This window comes from Pleurodeles waltl, chromosome 7, assembly GCF_031143425.1.
Source record: "Pleurodeles waltl isolate 20211129_DDA chromosome 7, aPleWal1.hap1.20221129, whole genome shotgun sequence".
NCBI classification, from domain to species: Eukaryota; Metazoa; Chordata; class Amphibia; order Caudata; family Salamandridae; genus Pleurodeles; species Pleurodeles waltl.
The window spans coordinates 1348563143-1348582104 of NC_090446.1; the positions used below are offsets into that span (position 1 = coordinate 1348563143).

The 18962-nt window shown below is 44.7% G+C and overlaps 1 protein-coding gene across 1 annotated transcript in view; it reads right to left on the bottom strand.

The window, feature by feature from the left end:
• Nucleotides 1-751: 751 nt before the first annotated feature.
• TMEM86B (transmembrane protein 86B) overlaps nt 752-18962 on the bottom strand; it is a 41504-nt gene continuing 23293 nt past the window's right edge. The window contains exons 2-3 of the mRNA XM_069202041.1: nt 11177-11435; nt 752-1744 (exon numbers count right to left, since the gene is read on the bottom strand). Of these exons, the coding sequence (XP_069058142.1) occupies nt 1320-1744; nt 11177-11435 (684 nt within the window). The 3' untranslated portion in view covers nt 752-1319. The remainder of the gene's footprint in view (nt 1745-11176; nt 11436-18962) is intronic.

Genomic DNA, 18962 nt, shown 5'->3' on the forward strand with positions numbered 1-18962 from the left:
AAAGTAACACCCTTGATAATTGCTGCTATTTCCATGACTGCATTCAAGTGTACGCAAAAGTAGCCACAGGAGGGGGCCCATGAAAGGCACGACTTGAAGTCTGTGCCTCTACCCGAATGCTGGTAAACTCCTCAGAGTTTACCGGCATTTGAGTGGAGTTTCACACTTCAATTAGGGTATTTGCATTTTCTCATTCAGAACTGTATTGTGCCTACAATTCTGTACTGGGAAGTGCAAACACCTGAAGAAGTCAAATGAATGACTTTCCTGGACTGCGCCTGGAAAGCAAAGACTGGTGCAGCTATTCAGCATTACTTCAGGAATGATTTGTGAGTTTGAAAAAAGTATATAACTATGTTCAACAGAAGTATACATTTTCTAACATACCTTTATACTTTATCTGGTCACATATCTTTTCTGCCTGTTGAACCTCAGTTGCCATCCCTGATCTCATAACGTTTAACACCTACAATTCTACAAGAGTCTTACGCAGCAAAGGCAAGATTATACTAAGAGTCACCAGCTAAAATCTAATCTCATGGTGAGTCTGCTCTCTTTCAGTGCACTATCCAATATTGTGGAATTTAATACTTTCAGTATTAAGCAGACAATCTCATTCCTGACCCTCAGCCAAAAGTTTATACCTTACTTGTATGGTTAGGTCAGGATAAAATGAGCACTAAGTCCACTTACTGTTGAGGGTGCTTTAAAAATGTTACTCAGTCATCAATTAACAAAAACTAACAACAGCAAAGTTAGGGAGTGTTTATTCTGAAATATATTACATATATCTTTAAGACATTCTGATCAAAAGGTACCATGATACTGGATGGGTATTTTTCACAAATACATGTACAGGCTAAAGACGATAGAGCAGCAGTTCATTAAGAAGGCTTTCTTCAGCAGGGGCATCACTTCTTTTGGCAGGCATAAGGAGCTCGTGACTGTTGACGTCCATACTAGAGACAGAGGTTCTTCACTCTGCAAGTTAATTACAAGCGCGGGTGTCACTCACTCTACAGATGAAAGACACTAGCACTGAGGTCCACACTTTAGATGGGCGCAACTCACCTTCCTCATCACGGTTATTAAGCTGAGGACTGCATGCATCATTTCCTATGCCAGAACCAGGCGCTGATGGTGGGGCGGCTTCTGGAGAGCCATCACTGTTGGTTATAGTAAGAGGTGTTGGTGTGGTGGGTTGTCTTAGTGAGAAGACCATTGCTTTTGGCAACTATGAAAGAAGGACTATTGGGAGTCCACTCATTTCCACAGGATATCCTCTGGCTCAAGGCAGATGAAGATAAATGCTGAGTCTGTCACTTTCTCTTCCAGGGGAAGTCATCACCAGTGTCAATGACAGAAAGAGCTATTAGTAACTGTCCAGTGTAATATGTTCCCATGACAATAAGCCTGGAGTGGGACACTGGGAAGCAGAACTTGTCCACTGCCAAAGTACAGTCTGAGACCATAAAAATCACGGATCCGACCGCTGCAGAGATGCGTGCCCATGAACGATTGTAGGACGACAGGTGGACACGAGACAAGGCCCTCCAGCCCATGGTGCCAATCAGAGCTGTATAGCCCGCCACCATGTAGATGAATGGATCATTCAGGTAGGGGAATAGGAAGGTGTAGAATGATCCACTCATGAGAAGAAGCAGAAGGAAAACTCGCAGGTTGAGGGGCTGCAGGCCAAAGGCAAAGGTGTAGCAGAGGTGAGCCAGCCCGAACATGACCATCCCTGAAAAGCAAACGACACACAGGTATGAGGGGAGTCTAGTTCTCTTGACTATTAGCAGCCTTCTCCAACCATGTAAGTTAAAGCAGAGTTCACATTAATGACGCTCTGATAGCTCTTCCCACACCACATTCACTATAATCTCACCAGGTCCGGCAAATTACTGAACATGTTTTCTGCAGGGGCGTGAGACAGGCCCCTGCAGTGCAGAGCCTCCCAGTCCTTCAAGAATGGCCCATTCTTGTCAGTGCCAAGGGATTTCTGTGAGTCTGGGAGACTCAAGGGTCCCTCAACACATTCTGTGGCAGGGAGCATCATTTTGCATTACACCACTGGCTTTCTGAAGAGCTTGGCTTTCATTGCTTGAAACTGGACCAACCAGTTCTAGAATCCAAGCCTGTTTGTATAAGGGAGGGCCTTCTATGAACTAGTATCTTTCTTTGGTCAACTGTCAAAAGGCAGATAACACTTTTAATAATCAGTGATTTGCTTGTTTCTCCGTGCCACTCTAACAGTGTCTTAGTAAGACATGGTATGTTTTATCAATTATATTATTGTACTTAATCACTGTTTTTATTTTCCCATAATACAAATGATTTGAAGCCCCTCTCCTGGTAAGGTGGTTAGGGAGCCCTAGCTGTAACTTCATGCGGGCACTTGGAACTAAAAGAAAGTGGGGTGGTTTGGATCACACTTTTATTCTAATTTTGTAGATAAGGGGATGTGGATCCACTGTCTAAAGTCTCAGAACCGGTTTGGGCAGATTTTCTTTCAAATATAATTTTTTGCCTGCTCCTTAGACAGATTTTTTGCAATCCGATGACTCTCGCATCAATTAGCAATGGCGTGGGCACCAAGCAGAAGTATCCAAAATATAGACCTAATGGAGTGTGAGATCTCCGCACCTGGCTGTCATCAGCCTGAATCAGTAATCAGTGACAGACAAAAGAGCTGGAATGACCTAGAAACTTCCTCACCTTGAATAACATAAATACAGTGTCGCTCCCCACCCTTAGTGAAAGAGCCTAACTTGGCTGTGCCATTATGTCACTTAAATCTCGAAATGAAGGGGTGATTATTTTTCTTTGTACTGCGAGAAATGTTTTCATTTAAACGTGGTGCACTGAAATGCATACAAATGAAGTGCAATATAATGTTTAATGTATGTCGCATTTAATCATCGTTTTGAAAGGATGTTTATGTTATAGCATTTTAGAAATATTATTCTTTATAATCATTTTATATTCGACGTGAGAGACATATAGAAATCATTTAAACTGTAAGTGTACTTGTGTTCGTTTAGACTGGCCGGAGTGAAGGCCCCACATTTTTCCTGTGTTCTAACCTTCAATGTGAATTTAGCTTTTTGCATAATTCTCTAAAGGTGCCAGTGTCAAAGTTAATAAGGAGCCTATTGTGTGTGTGAGACAGGACAGCCTGAGAGAAGTGCTACAAAGATGGAAGGGGTATCCTGAATTGGCAATTATCACTTTGAAATTCCTGAGAGCGGGGGGCACCAAGGCCACATAGAACAGATTTAAAGGCGATACTATTGTTAACTACATGTTTGATTTACAATTTTGTTATTCAGTGGAAAAGTTTGGCAATTATGTCAGTTTTGGAAGGATTGAGATTTAGGTGTGGTCTAGTTAGTGAAAGACTCAGACCCCCTCATTCCATCATGCAGAGCGGACCTCTCTGAGGTACAGACCTCCAATTCTTAAAGATTTAGCAGCTTTATGCTGTACACAACTCTCTTGAGAGACAGATCTACAGAACTTCTGCTATGCTGATCTTTTCTCTGAAACCCCTCTAATATTAGAATAGTTCAGAATCAAGATTCTAAGGTTAGGCAGGAGAATTGGATTTTGGATTTCAAACATCAAAGCTTTCCTTGATTTTCAACATTGTCTCACTTGAAATATTGGTATTGCATATGTTAATTAGATTAAAAACTGGGTGATGTTTTAACTCTCCTTCAGTGATTCTGTATATCTATACTATGACTTTGAGTCTCATTTATTAAAGTTTGACTTTGAGTCTGTAGTAAAGCCCTTTGAAACTTTAAGTTGGTCTCCAAGATTGAATGTTTGACCATTTGGTTGCACTGTAATTCATTTAAATAATTTGATGTGAGTCTCCTCACCCCACGTAACAGAGAAAGAAGATTCATCAGAGTCAAGAATTGGAGATAGAGTCCAAGCTGGATCATTTCCATCTACCTAACGACAGTGCAGGAAGAGCTCATCAGAAGCTCTATGATAACAGGGTCCTCAGGTATGTCTTGGTAGCCCTGCCTGTATCCTCTCTCACTTCAGTGTCTGGACCTCCCAGACCAGACTACCCGCCTCCCAGCTGCTCCACCCCCTTCTTAATGGTGGCTGCTGCATGGAGCTCTGTGTGACCCCCTGACCTGGTGCTGGCCAGGAGTCCACTTGGCTCCACCAGCCTGCCTCCGTGCCCCTGACTCTGCCGCGAGGAAGAGTTCGAGGCCCTCCACCACCCGCAGGCACCCACCCGCCTGCGCCTCATCCCTGGTGCCTAGTGGTAGGCATATCAAGTTGTGCTCTGCTTTTTGTATTGCGTGTATTTCGTTATTTGTATATCGTTCTTCGTTTTCTGCACTGTTTTATATTGCTCCTGTGCCCTTTTTGCATTCCTTTTCGTCTTCCCCTCGTTGTTTTCACCGTCCGTTTCCCAGCCGGCTCTTGCCGGTCTCCCGATCCCTGCCGCTGCGTCCCCTACGGCCCACCCCCCTTGTGACCCCATTGGCCCTTCCCTCCCAGCTGCTCCACCCTCCCACCTCCCCTTCTTACTGGTGGCCGCTGCGCGGAGCCCTGTGTGACCCCCTGACCTGGTTCTGGCCAGGCGTCCACTTGGCTCCACCAGCCTGCCTCCGTGCCCCTGACCCCACCGTCTGCCGCCAGGAAGAGTTCGAGGCCCTCCACCATCCACAGGCACCTGCCTGCGCCTCATCCCTGGTGCCTAGTGGTAGGCATATCAAGTTGTGCTCTGCTTTTTGTATTGCGGGTATTTTGTTATTTGTATATCGTTCTTCGTTTTCTGCACTATTTTATATTGCTCCTGTGCCCTTTTTGCATTCCTTTTCGTCTTCCCCTCGTTGTTTTCACCGTCCGTTTCCCAGCCGGCTCTTGCCGGTCTCCCGATCCCTGCTGCTGCATCCCCTGCGTCCCCGCCCCCCTCGCGCCCCCACTGGCCCTTCCCTCCCGCCTCCCAGCTGCTCCACCCTCCCACCTCCCCTTCTTAATGGCGCCCGCTGCACGGAGCCCTGTGTGACCCCCTGACTTGGTTCTGGCCAGGAGTCCACTTGGCTCCACCAGTCTGCCTCTGTGCCCCTGACCTTGCCGTCTGCCGCCAGGAAGAGTTTGAGGCCTTCTACCATCCGCAGGCACCCGCCTGTGCCTCATCCCTGGTGCCTAGTGGTAGGCATATCAAGTTGTGCTCTTCTTTTTGTATTGCGTGTATTTCGTTATTTGAATATCGTTTTTTGTTTTCTGCACTGTTTTAAATTGCTCCTGTGCCCTTTTTGCATTTCTTTTCGTTTTCCACTTGTTGTTTTTACCACCTGTTTCCCAGTCAGCTCTTGCCGGTCTCCCGATCCCTGCCGCTGCGTCCCCTGCGTCCCCATCCCCCTCGCGCCCCTATTGGCCCTTCCCTCCCACCTCCCAGCTGTTTCACCCTCCCAGCGCCTGTCTGCGCCCGTCCACGCCTGGACCGTGCCTAGCGTCGGTCCCCCTGGCCCTCGCTGCTCCAACCCCCTGAGGCAGCATTACTCCTCCACCAAACTCCACGCCCTCAACCCAGGACAGCACCCCGCCTGCGCCCAGGCCAAACCCAAGCACACACATGGACCATTCACATGCCACTCATGCTGTTTTTCCTGCACTCACACAAACTCAAACAACACCAACACACACCACAACAACACCAGTACGCGCCACAACAACACCAGCACGCACCACAACACCAACACACACTACAACAACAACAACCCCCCACAACCACCTTAACTGCATACTCCTAAACACCCGCTCCGTCCACAAGCATGCCATCGAGCTCTGGGACCTGATCACAACATACTCCCCTGACATCGCCTTCCTCATGGAAACATGGATGAACTCCTCATCAGAACCCGACATAGCCATAGCCATCCCAGAAGGCTACAAAATCTCCCGTAGAGACCGCATAAACAAGCCAGGAGGAGGTATCGCCATCATACACAAAAACACCATCAAAATCTCCACCAACACCAATGACACCCTAGACAGCGCAGAACACGTACACTTTTTAATTCACATCAATGCCAACACCACCCTTAGAGGAACCCTCATTTACAGACCACCAGGACCCCACCCCCCATTTTGCGACACCATCGCTGATACTATCAGCTCCCATGCCTTCACCTCCACAGACTCCTTGGTGACTTCAACTTTCACCTGGAAAGCACTCACGACCGCAACTCCACAACCCTGCTAGACAACCTCAGAACCTCGGACTCAAGCAACTGGTCACCTCACCCACTCACTCAGCAGGACACATGCTTGACGCAATTTTCACCTCCCGCAACCACGTCACCTTTACCCACACCACTGAACTCCACTGGACTGACCACCACTGCGTCCACTTCTCCTTCATGAAACCCCCCACCCACCACCGACAACACACCGCACCCTACCAAAAGTAGGAAAAGGTCTCCAAAGAACACCCGAGTGAAAAATCACCCAAGCTCAACCCCCCGTCACCAATGAGCCCAACATTGCCGCACACAACCTCACACAATGGTTAACAACTTGCGCAGACTCCCTCGCCCCACTGAGAAGAAACAACAACACCCGCACCATCAAGACCGCCCCCTGGTTCACCAGAGAACTCCAAACCTCCAAACGTGAATGCCGCAAAATTGAGAAAGCGTGGCGCCAAGAACCTTCAATGAGCAATTTCTCCGCCCTCAAAACAACCATACACAAACACCACCAACTCATCCAGACCACCAAACGGTCATTCTACAAAGAACGCATAGATAATAACTCACACAACAGCAAAGAACTCTTTACCTTCGTGAAAGAGCTCACCAAACCCAAATCCAGCACCATCGACCCCGCTCACACCCAAAACCTTTTCAACTCCCTCTCCAGCTACTTTCACCTCAAAATCATAGACATACACAACAGTTTCACAGCATCAGCACCCACCGTCACCACCACCGACACGACCGACAGCACAACGCCCCCCCACACCAACCAACTACACACCTAGACCCCAACCAATGACGAGGAAACCGAAAAAAACATGAACTCCATCCACTCAGGCTCCCCCACAGACCCCTGCCCCCACCACATATTCAACAAGGCCAGCCAAATCATCGCTCCCCGGCCCCGTGCCGTTATCAACAGCTCATTCGACACCGCAACCTTCCCAGACATCTGGAAGCACACCAAAGTCAACGTGCTCCTCAAAAACCCAAAGCAGACCTGTAAGACCTCACGAACTACCGCCCCATCTCTCTTCTCCCCTTCCCCACCAAGGTCGCTGAGAAGATAGTGAACGCCCAACTGTCTCAATTCCTAGAGGAAAACAACGCACTTGACGCCTCCCAGTCTGGATCCTGCAAGAACCACAGCACTGAAACCACCCTCATAGCCTGCACAGACAACATCAGAACCAGAGTGGACAAGGGTGAGACCGTCGTTCTCATCCTTCTGGCCTCTCCGCAACGTTCGACACTGTATGCCACCAAATCCTCTGTGCACGCCTTTTTGACACAGGAATCCAACACAAGTTCCTAGATGGGCACACCTCCTTCCTTGCCGAAAGAACCCAAAGAGTTCGCCTCCCTCCCTTCCAGTCCCCAGCCACCAAGATCATCTGCGGAGTCCCCCAAGGATCTTCCCTCAGCCCCACCCTCTTCAACATATATATGACACCCCTCGCCAACATCCTCCGCCACCACGGAATCACCATCATCTCTTACGCAGACAACACCCAGCTCATCATCTCCCTCACCAGGAACCCTTCCACTGCCAAGACAAACCTGCACGCCGGACTCCTCGACATAGCCAAATGGATGACAGCAATTGACCTCAAACTTAACTCTAACAAAACAGAAATCACATCTTCGGCCCCAACAAGACAGTATGGGATGACTCCTGGTGGCCCACCGCCCTCGAACCACCCCCAACACCCACTGCCGACGCACACAACCTCGGCATCGTCTTAGAGTCATCTCTCTCCATGGCCCAGCAAATCAACACCATATCGTCCTCCTGCTTCAACACCCTTTGCATGCAACGGTAGACTTTCAAATGGATTCCCTTAGAAACAAGAAAAATGGTCACCCATGCCTTCATCAGCAGCAGACTGGACTACGGCAATGCCCTCTACGCTGGTACCACAGCCAAGCTTCAGCTAAAACTCCAGCGAATCCAGAATGCAGCTGCATGTCTCATTCTCAACCTCCCCCGCCACTAACACATCTCCACTCACCTCAGGTCCCTACACTGGCTGCCCATCAGCAAAAGGATCATCTTCAAAGTCCTTATCCACGCTCACAAATCCCTCCACGACACTGGACCAGCCTACCTTAACGAACGAGTAAACTTCCACACACCTACTCGACTTCTCCGCTCCGATGACCTCGCCCTCGCCACAGTCCCCTGCATCCAACGCACCACCTCCAGCAGCAGATCCTTCTCCCACTTCGTTGCCAAGACCTGGAACTCCCTCCCCACCAACCTACGCAAGACCCTGAACCTCCTAACTTTCAGAAAGCACCTCAAGACATGGCTTTTTGAGCAGTAAACGGCAACCCTTCCCCCCCCTCAGCGCCTTGAGACCCTAACAGGTGAGTAGTGCGCTTAATACATTTTTTGATTGATTGACTACACAGTACCTTACTCCACCACTGGAAATGTCTGTTCATTTGATTGGCAAAACAAGTGGTAAAGGCCATTTGCACTCCAATGTTAAATTCTGGTTTTGTGCTTCACAGTAAAAGCATGGCTTTGTAATGTGATAAGCAATCTCAGCATTTTGGGATTTTCACCCTTCACTGTTATCGACCACTCGAGTGGCTTGTGATAAGTCCAGAGCACAAACTTGCTATCAAACAATTAAGTCTGGAACCTCCTACCATTCCACCCTATGGCAAAGCATTATCTTTCAATGACAGCTCAGTCCTGTTCTCTATGAAGCAGTTTATAACTGATAAATACAAATGTGTGACCTCCACCCTTCTCATCGAGTTGACCTAGAACTGCTCCAACTCCCTTGTCAGGAATTTCAGTCAGTACAAAGAAGGCCTGATTGTAGTCAGGTGCCTTCAAAACAGGAGCATTGCAAAACACTGTTTTCAAGTACTCAAAGACATTTAGGGGCATATTTATAGGCCCCTAGTGCCACCCTGCGCCACATTAACGTAATTTATTTTGAGGTTAATGTGGCCCAACAAGGCCAAAATCCGAGCGCCTTATTTACAGGGTGGCGCAATGAATGCATTGCGCCACTCTGTAACCCTTTGCACTACATTATGCCTGCGCCAGGCATAATGTCTGCAAAGGGGGCGTTCCCCCATTATGAGAGCCGGCTCTTGCGCAGGTGTTAAAATGGGGCTGCCATTCTTTAGAATGGGGCCCTATGTACTCTGCAGGATTAGCGCCAATATTTTGATGCTACTCCCGCAGAGTACAGCAATAGTGTCATACAAAATTACACTATTGCCCCCTACCCTGCGTCATGGTGCGCCGTATTTTAAATACAATGCACACATGGTGGCGGTAGTGGGGTGCTAAGGAGTGCAGGGAAAGTGGTGCATCGCCACTTTCCATAAATCTGCCCCTTGGAAGTGTACTAATGTAGAGCAAATTTCTTTCTTAGGCTGCTTCTTAGATGTCATGAGTGTCAAGGAGTGCAACTATGAGCCAAAAGTTCCTGTATAGACAGTGAGTCTTAAAAAGTCTCTTGTTTGATTCTGGGTGGTGGGAACCTCCCACTCCAACAGAGACTGGACCTTAGCATCCATCCACCTGATGTTCAAGGTAGACTGTGGAGGACTGCCCCATCTGGCACCTGCCTTGAGAGTCAGTTTTGTTACCTGTACCCTGACCAACACTTGTTCTACGTACTCCATATTCTTGTGGTGCTTCCAGGTGCTAGTGGTCCTCCCACAAATTGTTAAAGATGGAACCACTGTCAAGGTAGGCCAAATTGAACTCCTCCAGCCCTGTCAGAACTTAGTTCATTAGGTGCTGAAATGTGGCAGAAGCATCTCTCTCTGGTGTAGGGAATAAATTCTTCTCCTTAGCACTTGTTGCTAATGGGATCTGCCAATAACCACTGGTTAGATCAAACATACTTTAAAACGCAAACAGTATGTAACCATCCACTAGCTCTTGAGCTGTGGGAATTAGGTGTGCATCCATCGTTCAATGGGGTGCTATGTTGTTTTGTTAATGTATCGATCTATAGGCGCGTCATGCTTTTATATTTTGCTGGTATGTGGATATGTCTTTTATTTTATTGTTGTCATGCTCAGATATGCATTTTCAAAGTCCATCTCAATGAATCTGCTTCTCTCAAGACCAGGTAAACGTAGGGATTTTGATTTTATGATTTAATCTATGTTTATTTACTTCACCTTATACCTATATGCAGCCAATTAAAACGTGTAAGCACAGATGCACATCCATGATGCAAATCCGCATACATTCATGTAAGTGCTCTTACACATCCAGGGCCAGATTTGGTAACATCTGACGCAACGCAGCATAGCAAGACAACTTCCTACGCTGTATTAAATGGAGAGAGCAGGAATGCGCCATGTTTATTAAGATATGGCACATTCCTATTCTCTCTGCGCTGCCACACTGTGTGTAACCTAGCACCAAAGCAGGTACCCTTGCGCCATGGTGCATGAGTGCCTGCTTTACAAGAAGGATAGTTTTTGTGCAGGAACGGACAACTTCTTGCATAAAACAATCCACAGATGCATCTTGTTCCTTCTATGTGTGCTGCAGAATGCATCACACATAGAAAGAGGAACTAACGAGGAGAAATTAACATATTTCTCCTTGTTACGCTTCTGTTGGGATGGAATAGCATTGTGACACATTCCTAAGTTTACTACACTTAGTAAATCTGGGAATATACCAAAATCAATGGGTGGATGCTTGGGAATGCTCACACTCAAATCATGGAATGCCTTTCCAATGCAGAGTAACGCAAGGCAGCGATTTGTGCTGCCTTCCGTTACTCTGGATTTACTAAGCCACGAAGAGTCACGCAAGGTCGCTTTGTGTGGCTTAGTAAATATCACTTAAGCCCTTGTGTTGCCTTGTGTGATGCAATGGCAACACAAGGGCTTAGTAAATCTGGGCCTCAGTGTGCTTAAAATGTAGCATGTACACCTAAGAGACTTACCATGGAGAAAAAAAGAGGGCCATATCAGGCAGACATCCCCCAGGGCAGAGAACAACAACCCAAGGAAGATAATTCGGGCATACGAGGTGAAGACTCCAAGACTGGCAGCATGAGTACCAATGAAGAAGCACAGACTCAGAATGGGCAGGCACTTGATGAGGGCGCTAAACCAGCTAGGCTCGGTGAGTGGTAGCCACAGGACGAAGTAAATGCAGGTGGTCTTCAGGAACGGCAAGAGCTTCGGGACAACATTCCACACCTGTAGCGGAAACAATGACAGACTGCGACTGAGTATGATGTCTCATATAACAAGCCTCCTTTTAACAATTTATAAACATCTATTCATGTACTATCTTTGCATTTCCCAGTTTAACTTTTGCTACCTGGAGAAACCATAATGTTAACTTTTTGTGACTCCAGTACTTCTAGTCCAAAGGCACTTCCTCTTACCGAATTGTGGGTTTACTGCCACCCATTGGATGGGGCAGAAACAGCTTCAAAGAATGGTGGGTAGTCTCTTAAAACCACTTTCTTGCGATGGAATGAGGACCATAGGTATGAACGTATTTCACTGCATTGTAAGGAAGGGGTATTTCTAAGGTATTTTTAAATGCTAATTCCTAAGTATAACGTCACTGTAACCTTTGTTTTTTTCAGTGAATTCTATGGTTTTTTAAAACAGAGCGGGAGATTGACCCAGGGCCTGGCTTGTGGCCAGGCCCTCTGAGCAACCCCCCGTATACATCCAATCCCTGCACCACGCTCGTCCTTCGGCCATGTGTGGCCAACCACCCCCTTGCTCCCTGGGAGGGGGAGTTAAGGTTTAATGTCTGTGAAATGAGCATTGGTGACAGAATGCATCGTGAGCTGCTTATTTATCCAAGAAAAGGACACAGTTTTGCACAAAATATCTACCCAACTTAAGTATTTTCTACTGCCTAATTAGTAACTGCTACCTCGATGAGTCAATGTATATTGCATATTCCACACTACAGCTGTGTACAGGCCCACAGGATAATGTTTCCAGTTACCTTTGGGGTCTGTAATTTTGGCAATGTGATTGTTCCTCGAGTGTCTTCATACAGAAATATATTCAATAACATGAATCCTCATGTAGAGAAGACAATGCTACAAAAAGTTGAGCTTCCACCAAACAAGGGTACTTCTCTTAATTAAATGTAGTAAGTGCTTCTTTGTTTGATGGAGATGAGCTCAGATTCCTCTGTATCAAGAATGCATCTCCAAAATTGGGGGTAAACATGCTGCAGGGCTTTTTAGTAAGCGGTCCATCATTATGGAAAAAGGCAGGAAGACGTTGCATACCACTAACTTATATGTGGCAGGGCAAAATGGGCAGGGCTTCTAGGTAATTTTACATACTTGTAGTGGTTAAAAGCGATAATGACGATCTCTGGTCTCAACAGCAGATTACCAGAAAGAACCCACTCTTTACAGTCACTATATTAGATATTGCACTCAAAGGAGCACCCAAAGTCTCCTTTGGCCCCTGCAGCCTCCCCTCCTCCAGCGGAAGCCGGTATTACTCCTGCATAAAGGGAGCAGATAAAAATGCTGCTCCCCAAGTGCGGGAGCAATCCTTTCATCTATTTTCCTGCCTGCTTGACAGGGGGCAGGAAAGTAGATGAAAAGTCCGCTTCAAGTGAGCGGGAGCAGTTTTCCTGCTCCCACCCGCTTGAAGTGGACTTACAGTTTGCTGTCGCTTGGCGGGAGCTGACAGAGCGCACGGCAAGTAAAAGCAAACTGCGATCTCCCAAGGATGGGCACCTCAGGAGATAGGGAGCAGGCCTTGGGAAGTGGTGGTCCCAAGGACCATTAATGGTTCCAGTAGAGGCCCACGTGGCCCCCTTCTTTAGTTTGTTCAGGGCCAGCCCCTTGCAGATGGTGGTCCCCGGGGCCGAAAATGGCCCCCCCTTTTTTATATTGATGGCCCCAGAGAGGTGGTGGTCCCTGTGGTCCATAAGGGACAATGAGCGGGGTCCGCCCGGCACCCCTCCTAATTCCTTAGCAAGTCCTGGGGAGGTGGTTGTCCCTGGGGCTCTTCCAAGCCAAAGGAGGCGGGTCTGCGCAAACCCTCTCTTAAGTAACGTGGAGGTGGTGGTCCCCAGGGCTGTTGGGAGCCAAAGGAAGGGGGTCTGTGCGTCCCCCTGCTATGTATATAATTAAAGCCCCCAGGAGAGCTGGTCCCCAGGGCACTGTTTACTGCAAGGACCTGGCCCACCCAGGGGCTTAAAGAAAAACAAGCACAAGAGACCAAGCTTGTTTGTTTTTTCCAATTTTGAAGGAAAAAAAAACATTTATGACCCCCGGCTGGGTACCAGGGGGACCCAAGCACCAGGGCTATAGGGTCAAGGTATTTCTACCCTGCCCCCTTTTCAATATTTTTAGTTTTTTGGGGGGGGGACTCGGCTGAGTCTAAGACCCAAAATGGCTGCCAACATTTCCTAGTTGGAGTGTTAGCAGCCAATCAGAAATCAGCACAGGGACTATCAGATCCACGGAGGCTCCGCATCCATAGATATATATATTTCTTTTTTATTTAATATCTCAGAAACTACTGAGAGGATTTACACCAAATACCAAAAAGGGCTTTTTGTTGACCAACTGCTATCTTTTTGCCAAATTTCATGTAATTCCGTCCAGCGCTTTGAGCTGTAGCTGTGCTTAAAATCCCTACAGAAGAATGCATGGGGGAAAAGCTTTTTGTGACCCTCCTCCCTTTCATTCGGCCCCTGCTTCACGAATCAACCCAAAACTTTCAAGACAGCAACTGAACTGAGTGGCGTACTGATTTTGAAAATTGTATGAAGCTTCATCAAACAGCGCCAACGTTATTTGCAAAACAAAAAATGCTTTTCCTATGGAAAGTAGGTTCCAACTATAACTATATACTGATGACCTCCAGTCGGTAATGTATGTATTCACTGAGAACAAACAACGGTTAAAGTAATAATATAGTTAGGTGTGATAAAAGGATCTGTTTCTTTTTTTTTAACTTAGAAATTCACTGGAAAAAATAAAGGTTAAAGTAATGTTAAATTTAGGTGAATTTATCAGTAACAATATTAACATTTTGAACTAAAGAAACACAGAAATTCATCAGTTATAGTTAGCAGTGCTAACTCTAACTTGCGTCCCCGCCATGCACTGCTTAAGACCTCACAAATTACTTTACTCATGACATGTTCTATGACACCATTTATGATGTCACTCATGACATCTCAAATGACATAATTGATGACATCATCCAAGCAGTGTGCTAATTTGTTTCACAGTTTACATAGTGGCAGGTAAGTACCATATTACTTGTCTACCTAATGGCTCCATCATGGCTCCAGCTAATGGGTGTAGGTGTTTACAAAACATATCTGCTCCTAATGCACCATCGGTGTCTAGAGTTAGTGAACAAAGTATAAATCTTTGTATTCAAGAGTAGGTGACAGTTGACTTGTGTTCACTATAATCTACACAAGTATTTTGGTTCTGCAGGAAACGTTTTCAACAGTAGTAAGTTGCTACACAGTATGAAAGGTGCAGGTAGTTTGATCTTTAGCACATTCAGACTTTGGTTATTTTTAGCAACTAGTGTATTTTTTGACAACTGTTCCATAGAACGTATACTGTTCTTAGTGGATACCTTTCAATACTCTGTGGTGTATTTCTCATGAGAGTTTCACTGTTTACAAACAGTGTGCTAAGAATGAATTCTCTCCATAAAGTAATCACTGTTTACATTAATCAGTTCTCTACTGAAACCAACTTAATTTCTTAATGTAGGTTTGGTGTGTGTGTGTCAGAGGTTTGATACAGATAAACGCTGTCCATAGCCGTACTCAATGAGGGTTTCCCATAAATCCGTGGTTGATTGTCAATGACAACTATGCTATTTGTAATGCTGTAGTAATTTATACAGTTATATTCAGGAAAGCGAAGCTTGGATGATGTCATCAGTGGTGTCATCTGTGATGTCATAAGTGCCATAGAACATGTCATGAGTGATATCATATGTGAGGTCATAAGCAGTGCATGGTGGGGGCATTAATTATAGTTAGCGCTGCTCTGCTAACCATACCTGGTAAATGTCTGTTTTTTTTTTAGCTCAAAACATTAATAATGTCACTAATAAATTCACCTAACTATAATGTTACATTAACCTTAATTTTTTCAGTGAATTTTGAAGTTAAAAAAAAAATAAAACAGATCCTTTTATCATACCTAACTATAATGTTCCTTTAACCTTTGTTTTTTCAGTGGATTTTTTTTTTTTTCTTAAAGTAAATTAATTTGTTTTGTAAGTGTATGTGTGATAGAATGACTGTATAATAAATCCTGTATGCAGGCATTATTTTGAAAAGGAATGTGTTTTATTTGTAACATAAAATGAAAGGGTTCACAGTTTGCAAAATGTTTTTTAGAATGTGTGAGTATTAAACAGATTAATATAGCAATATTTCAGTTGAGAATATGTATTTCCTCAGTTATTGTAACTCTCATATTGAGACATGTTGTCATTAATGTATTTTTGAGGTGCCATACTCTCATGAGAGCATCACAAGAATCTCACAGAGCGTAGAGTTCTAAATATTATTTTCATCTGCTATATACAGTTCTTTATTGTGTTTTCAGTTAATAGTCATTGGTAACCTATAATAGAATAGTCATTAGAATATGGTTGAATATTTATTTTATTTTTTTAAATACGTGCTGGCCCTTCCAAGACACTCACGGTTGCCTGCGTGGGCTTTGAGAGGGCTGTACTTCCTGTTTGGCTCTCTCACAGTAGTGGGTGGGGAGGGACTGGCTGCTCCATTCATACCTCTCTCTCAGATGACGGCTGTGCATAGCAGGTTGTGTTGATGGACTGGCCTCTCCTTTCAGACCTCTCTCTCACATGACGGGTGTGTGTAGTAGAGTGTGTGGAGGGACTGCCCTCTCCTGCCAGATCACTTGCTCAGAAGATGGGTGTACATAATAGGGTGCGTAGATAGACTGGCCTTTCCTTTCAACCCTCTCTCTCAGATGATGGGTGTGTGTAGTACGGTGTATGTGGGAAGAAATGTAACTCTACTCACAACTCTTCCCAAACCAATGGACAAAAAAGGTAGACTCTCACAAACACCATCTCCAGTAAGACTCCTACCTACAGTACCAAATATGCATATTAGAGTGTATTCAGAGATCACCTACTCCTTCTTAATTTTCACAATCCTGCGATAGTCTTATGAGATCATAACACTTTTTTAAAATATGAATTATTGTTCTACTCATCACAGTACTTATTACACACTTCCTCTCAAAAACAAGGACCATATATACATTCCTACTTGTTGAGTGTATTGAGAACTGATAATATTCTACTCATCACAGTACTTATTTCTTACACCCTTTCTCTCAAAAACAAGGGCCAGAATGTGCATTCCTACCAGTAGAGTGTACTGAGAACTCATCTACTTCTTTTTATTATTCATGATCCCGCAGGAGCCCAGCGAAATCATAAAACTTAGTTAAAAACAATACATTTACTTCTATCACAGTAGTTATCCCTTAGACACCTCTCTAAATCTAGGGGGACAGCATGCCTTTCTGTTGCCCTTTTATATAGCTTTTTACTTCATGTCTACAACACTTCCAATTTTCCACATTAAACAGTAATGGCAGCCATTTATTTTCTAAAATTCCAATAGTCAGCAATTCAGAGTGCTCATGCGGGAGCCTGAAGGGTCACAGGAAAAACAAGCTTATCGACTAATCACAGGCCTCAATTTTTTAATTTGTGCTCTTGCAGGGGGCTTACACCAAAAACTAGGTTGTGCCAAATTTGGTGAAATTCTGTTCAGCAGTTGTTACTATAGCCCTGCCTAAAGCAGGCAATGCAAAATGTATGAGGTATTCATGTATGGGGACTCTGCATTTTGGCATCCTCCTTTTTTCTTGACTCTCACCAGACCACTCCGCTCCACTCAACAAGCACTAGCCACTGTACCCCGCATACAGAAGACCTCGGCTGGTAGAAGATCTTTCGCCTACCTAACGGCAAAGAGCTGGAACACCCTGTCCCTGCACCATTGCTATCTCAATTCAGTAAGGAACTTAAAACCTGGCTCCTCAACTGAAGCTCAGAGGACAAACCCCCTCAGCGTCTTTGAAAGTTTTGTGGAGATTCGTCAAAATGGAAAAGCAAACCTAACTATAACTACTAGTAGTGACCATCACTAGGTTTTATATATATATATATGTATATATATATATATATATATATAATTATTTTGAAAAACACAAAATTGGAGAGACAGAAAAAGCTCTCTAGGCCACATCTAAACATGTACTTAGTCTTATACATGAACCTTCCCATATTATCTACTTGGCCACCTAATAACAAGGAAGCAGATTTCAATGTCAGACGCCCGATGGCACATTCTAATCTTGACTATTCCAAAGTGTTCAGGAGTTTTAACCCTCGAACTTTGTTTCCTGATTCCCAATGTCTTCAGAAAATTAGTTATGTACATTTATGCATCACTAGGATCACTAAAATGCATTTGCCAAGCCAAATGACCACAGCCTAAATCTTACACGTTTATAACTGTTGGAAATGTGCCCTTACTACAGGGCTACCCAGGATTGTTTGCCTTTTTATTGAACCCTATTCTTTTTGGCTGAAGAGCTCTGAGCATTTTCCCCCTGCTATCCGAGGTTAATGTGCTTATGCTCTACTTGTTAAAGATGTTAAAATTGGTGTACACATGATTGGCACATTTATTTTGCTTGTAGAACAAGTTACTTACGTTTGGTAACACCTTATCTGAAGGTTCCTTACATTTGAAATCTTCCCAGCTCCCAGACTGGATCCAGAATTTTTTTCCAGCAGTACCTTTAAGTGTCGGAAGAGGGTGTGATACAAGATTTGGTACTAGGCTTAGGTTTGTTATAGGGATTCTATGTGCACATATTCATAGATCTTTGAGGTCTGTGGTGATATATTGTGCAATATGTCTATAAATCAAGCCAGACATAAAGGTGATCATATCCTGGCCCAGTTTCTTGACTTCTGGAACACTCACGACCTGAAGACTGGATCTTCTTAACCAATTCTCTTGATCTTTCAGTTTAGTTTGCAGCATAATTTAATCTTTTTCATGCCTAAACTCTCAGACTGAGCGAAGCTGTCTTTAGATACTGATTTTTGTCCTTTCAGTTCATGTATTTGCCCCAAAAAACTCTCTAATTGATCACTAATGTTACCTATTTTAGGTTGTTTGAATACAAGAGAGGTCCTGAGTCTTAGCAGATTTAATATCTTGCAGTTGTTTATGTAATTTGTGCAAGAAAGTTCGAACCCTTGTATCTGGTCCCATAGTCTCTAATACAGCACAATTACCTCCTAGGTAGGCAGATCAGACTTTGGAATCGACATCAACACCTTTGCCCTTATCAAGCTGAGTTGCCAGATTTTACACAGCTGACTTAATTGAATTACTTGAAGAAACACCAATTATGACAGGTTCCTTTGCTGCTGCTGCAGCAGTAATATTTGGTGATACTGACACGATTTTCCACTATAAGGCTTGGTTAAATTGCTTGCTGTTAAAATCAGATAATGAGCTGCAACGGTTATTTTGTTCATATGAACACTTATGTACTTATCTCCGTCCTGAGATTCCAGCATTCATTCTTTCATATTGTTTTCTAAACTTGCAAAAGCTATCATGTTATTTTCACATTACTCTGCGGCAGAATTCTTACTCCCATTTTGTTATCATGTCCTCAG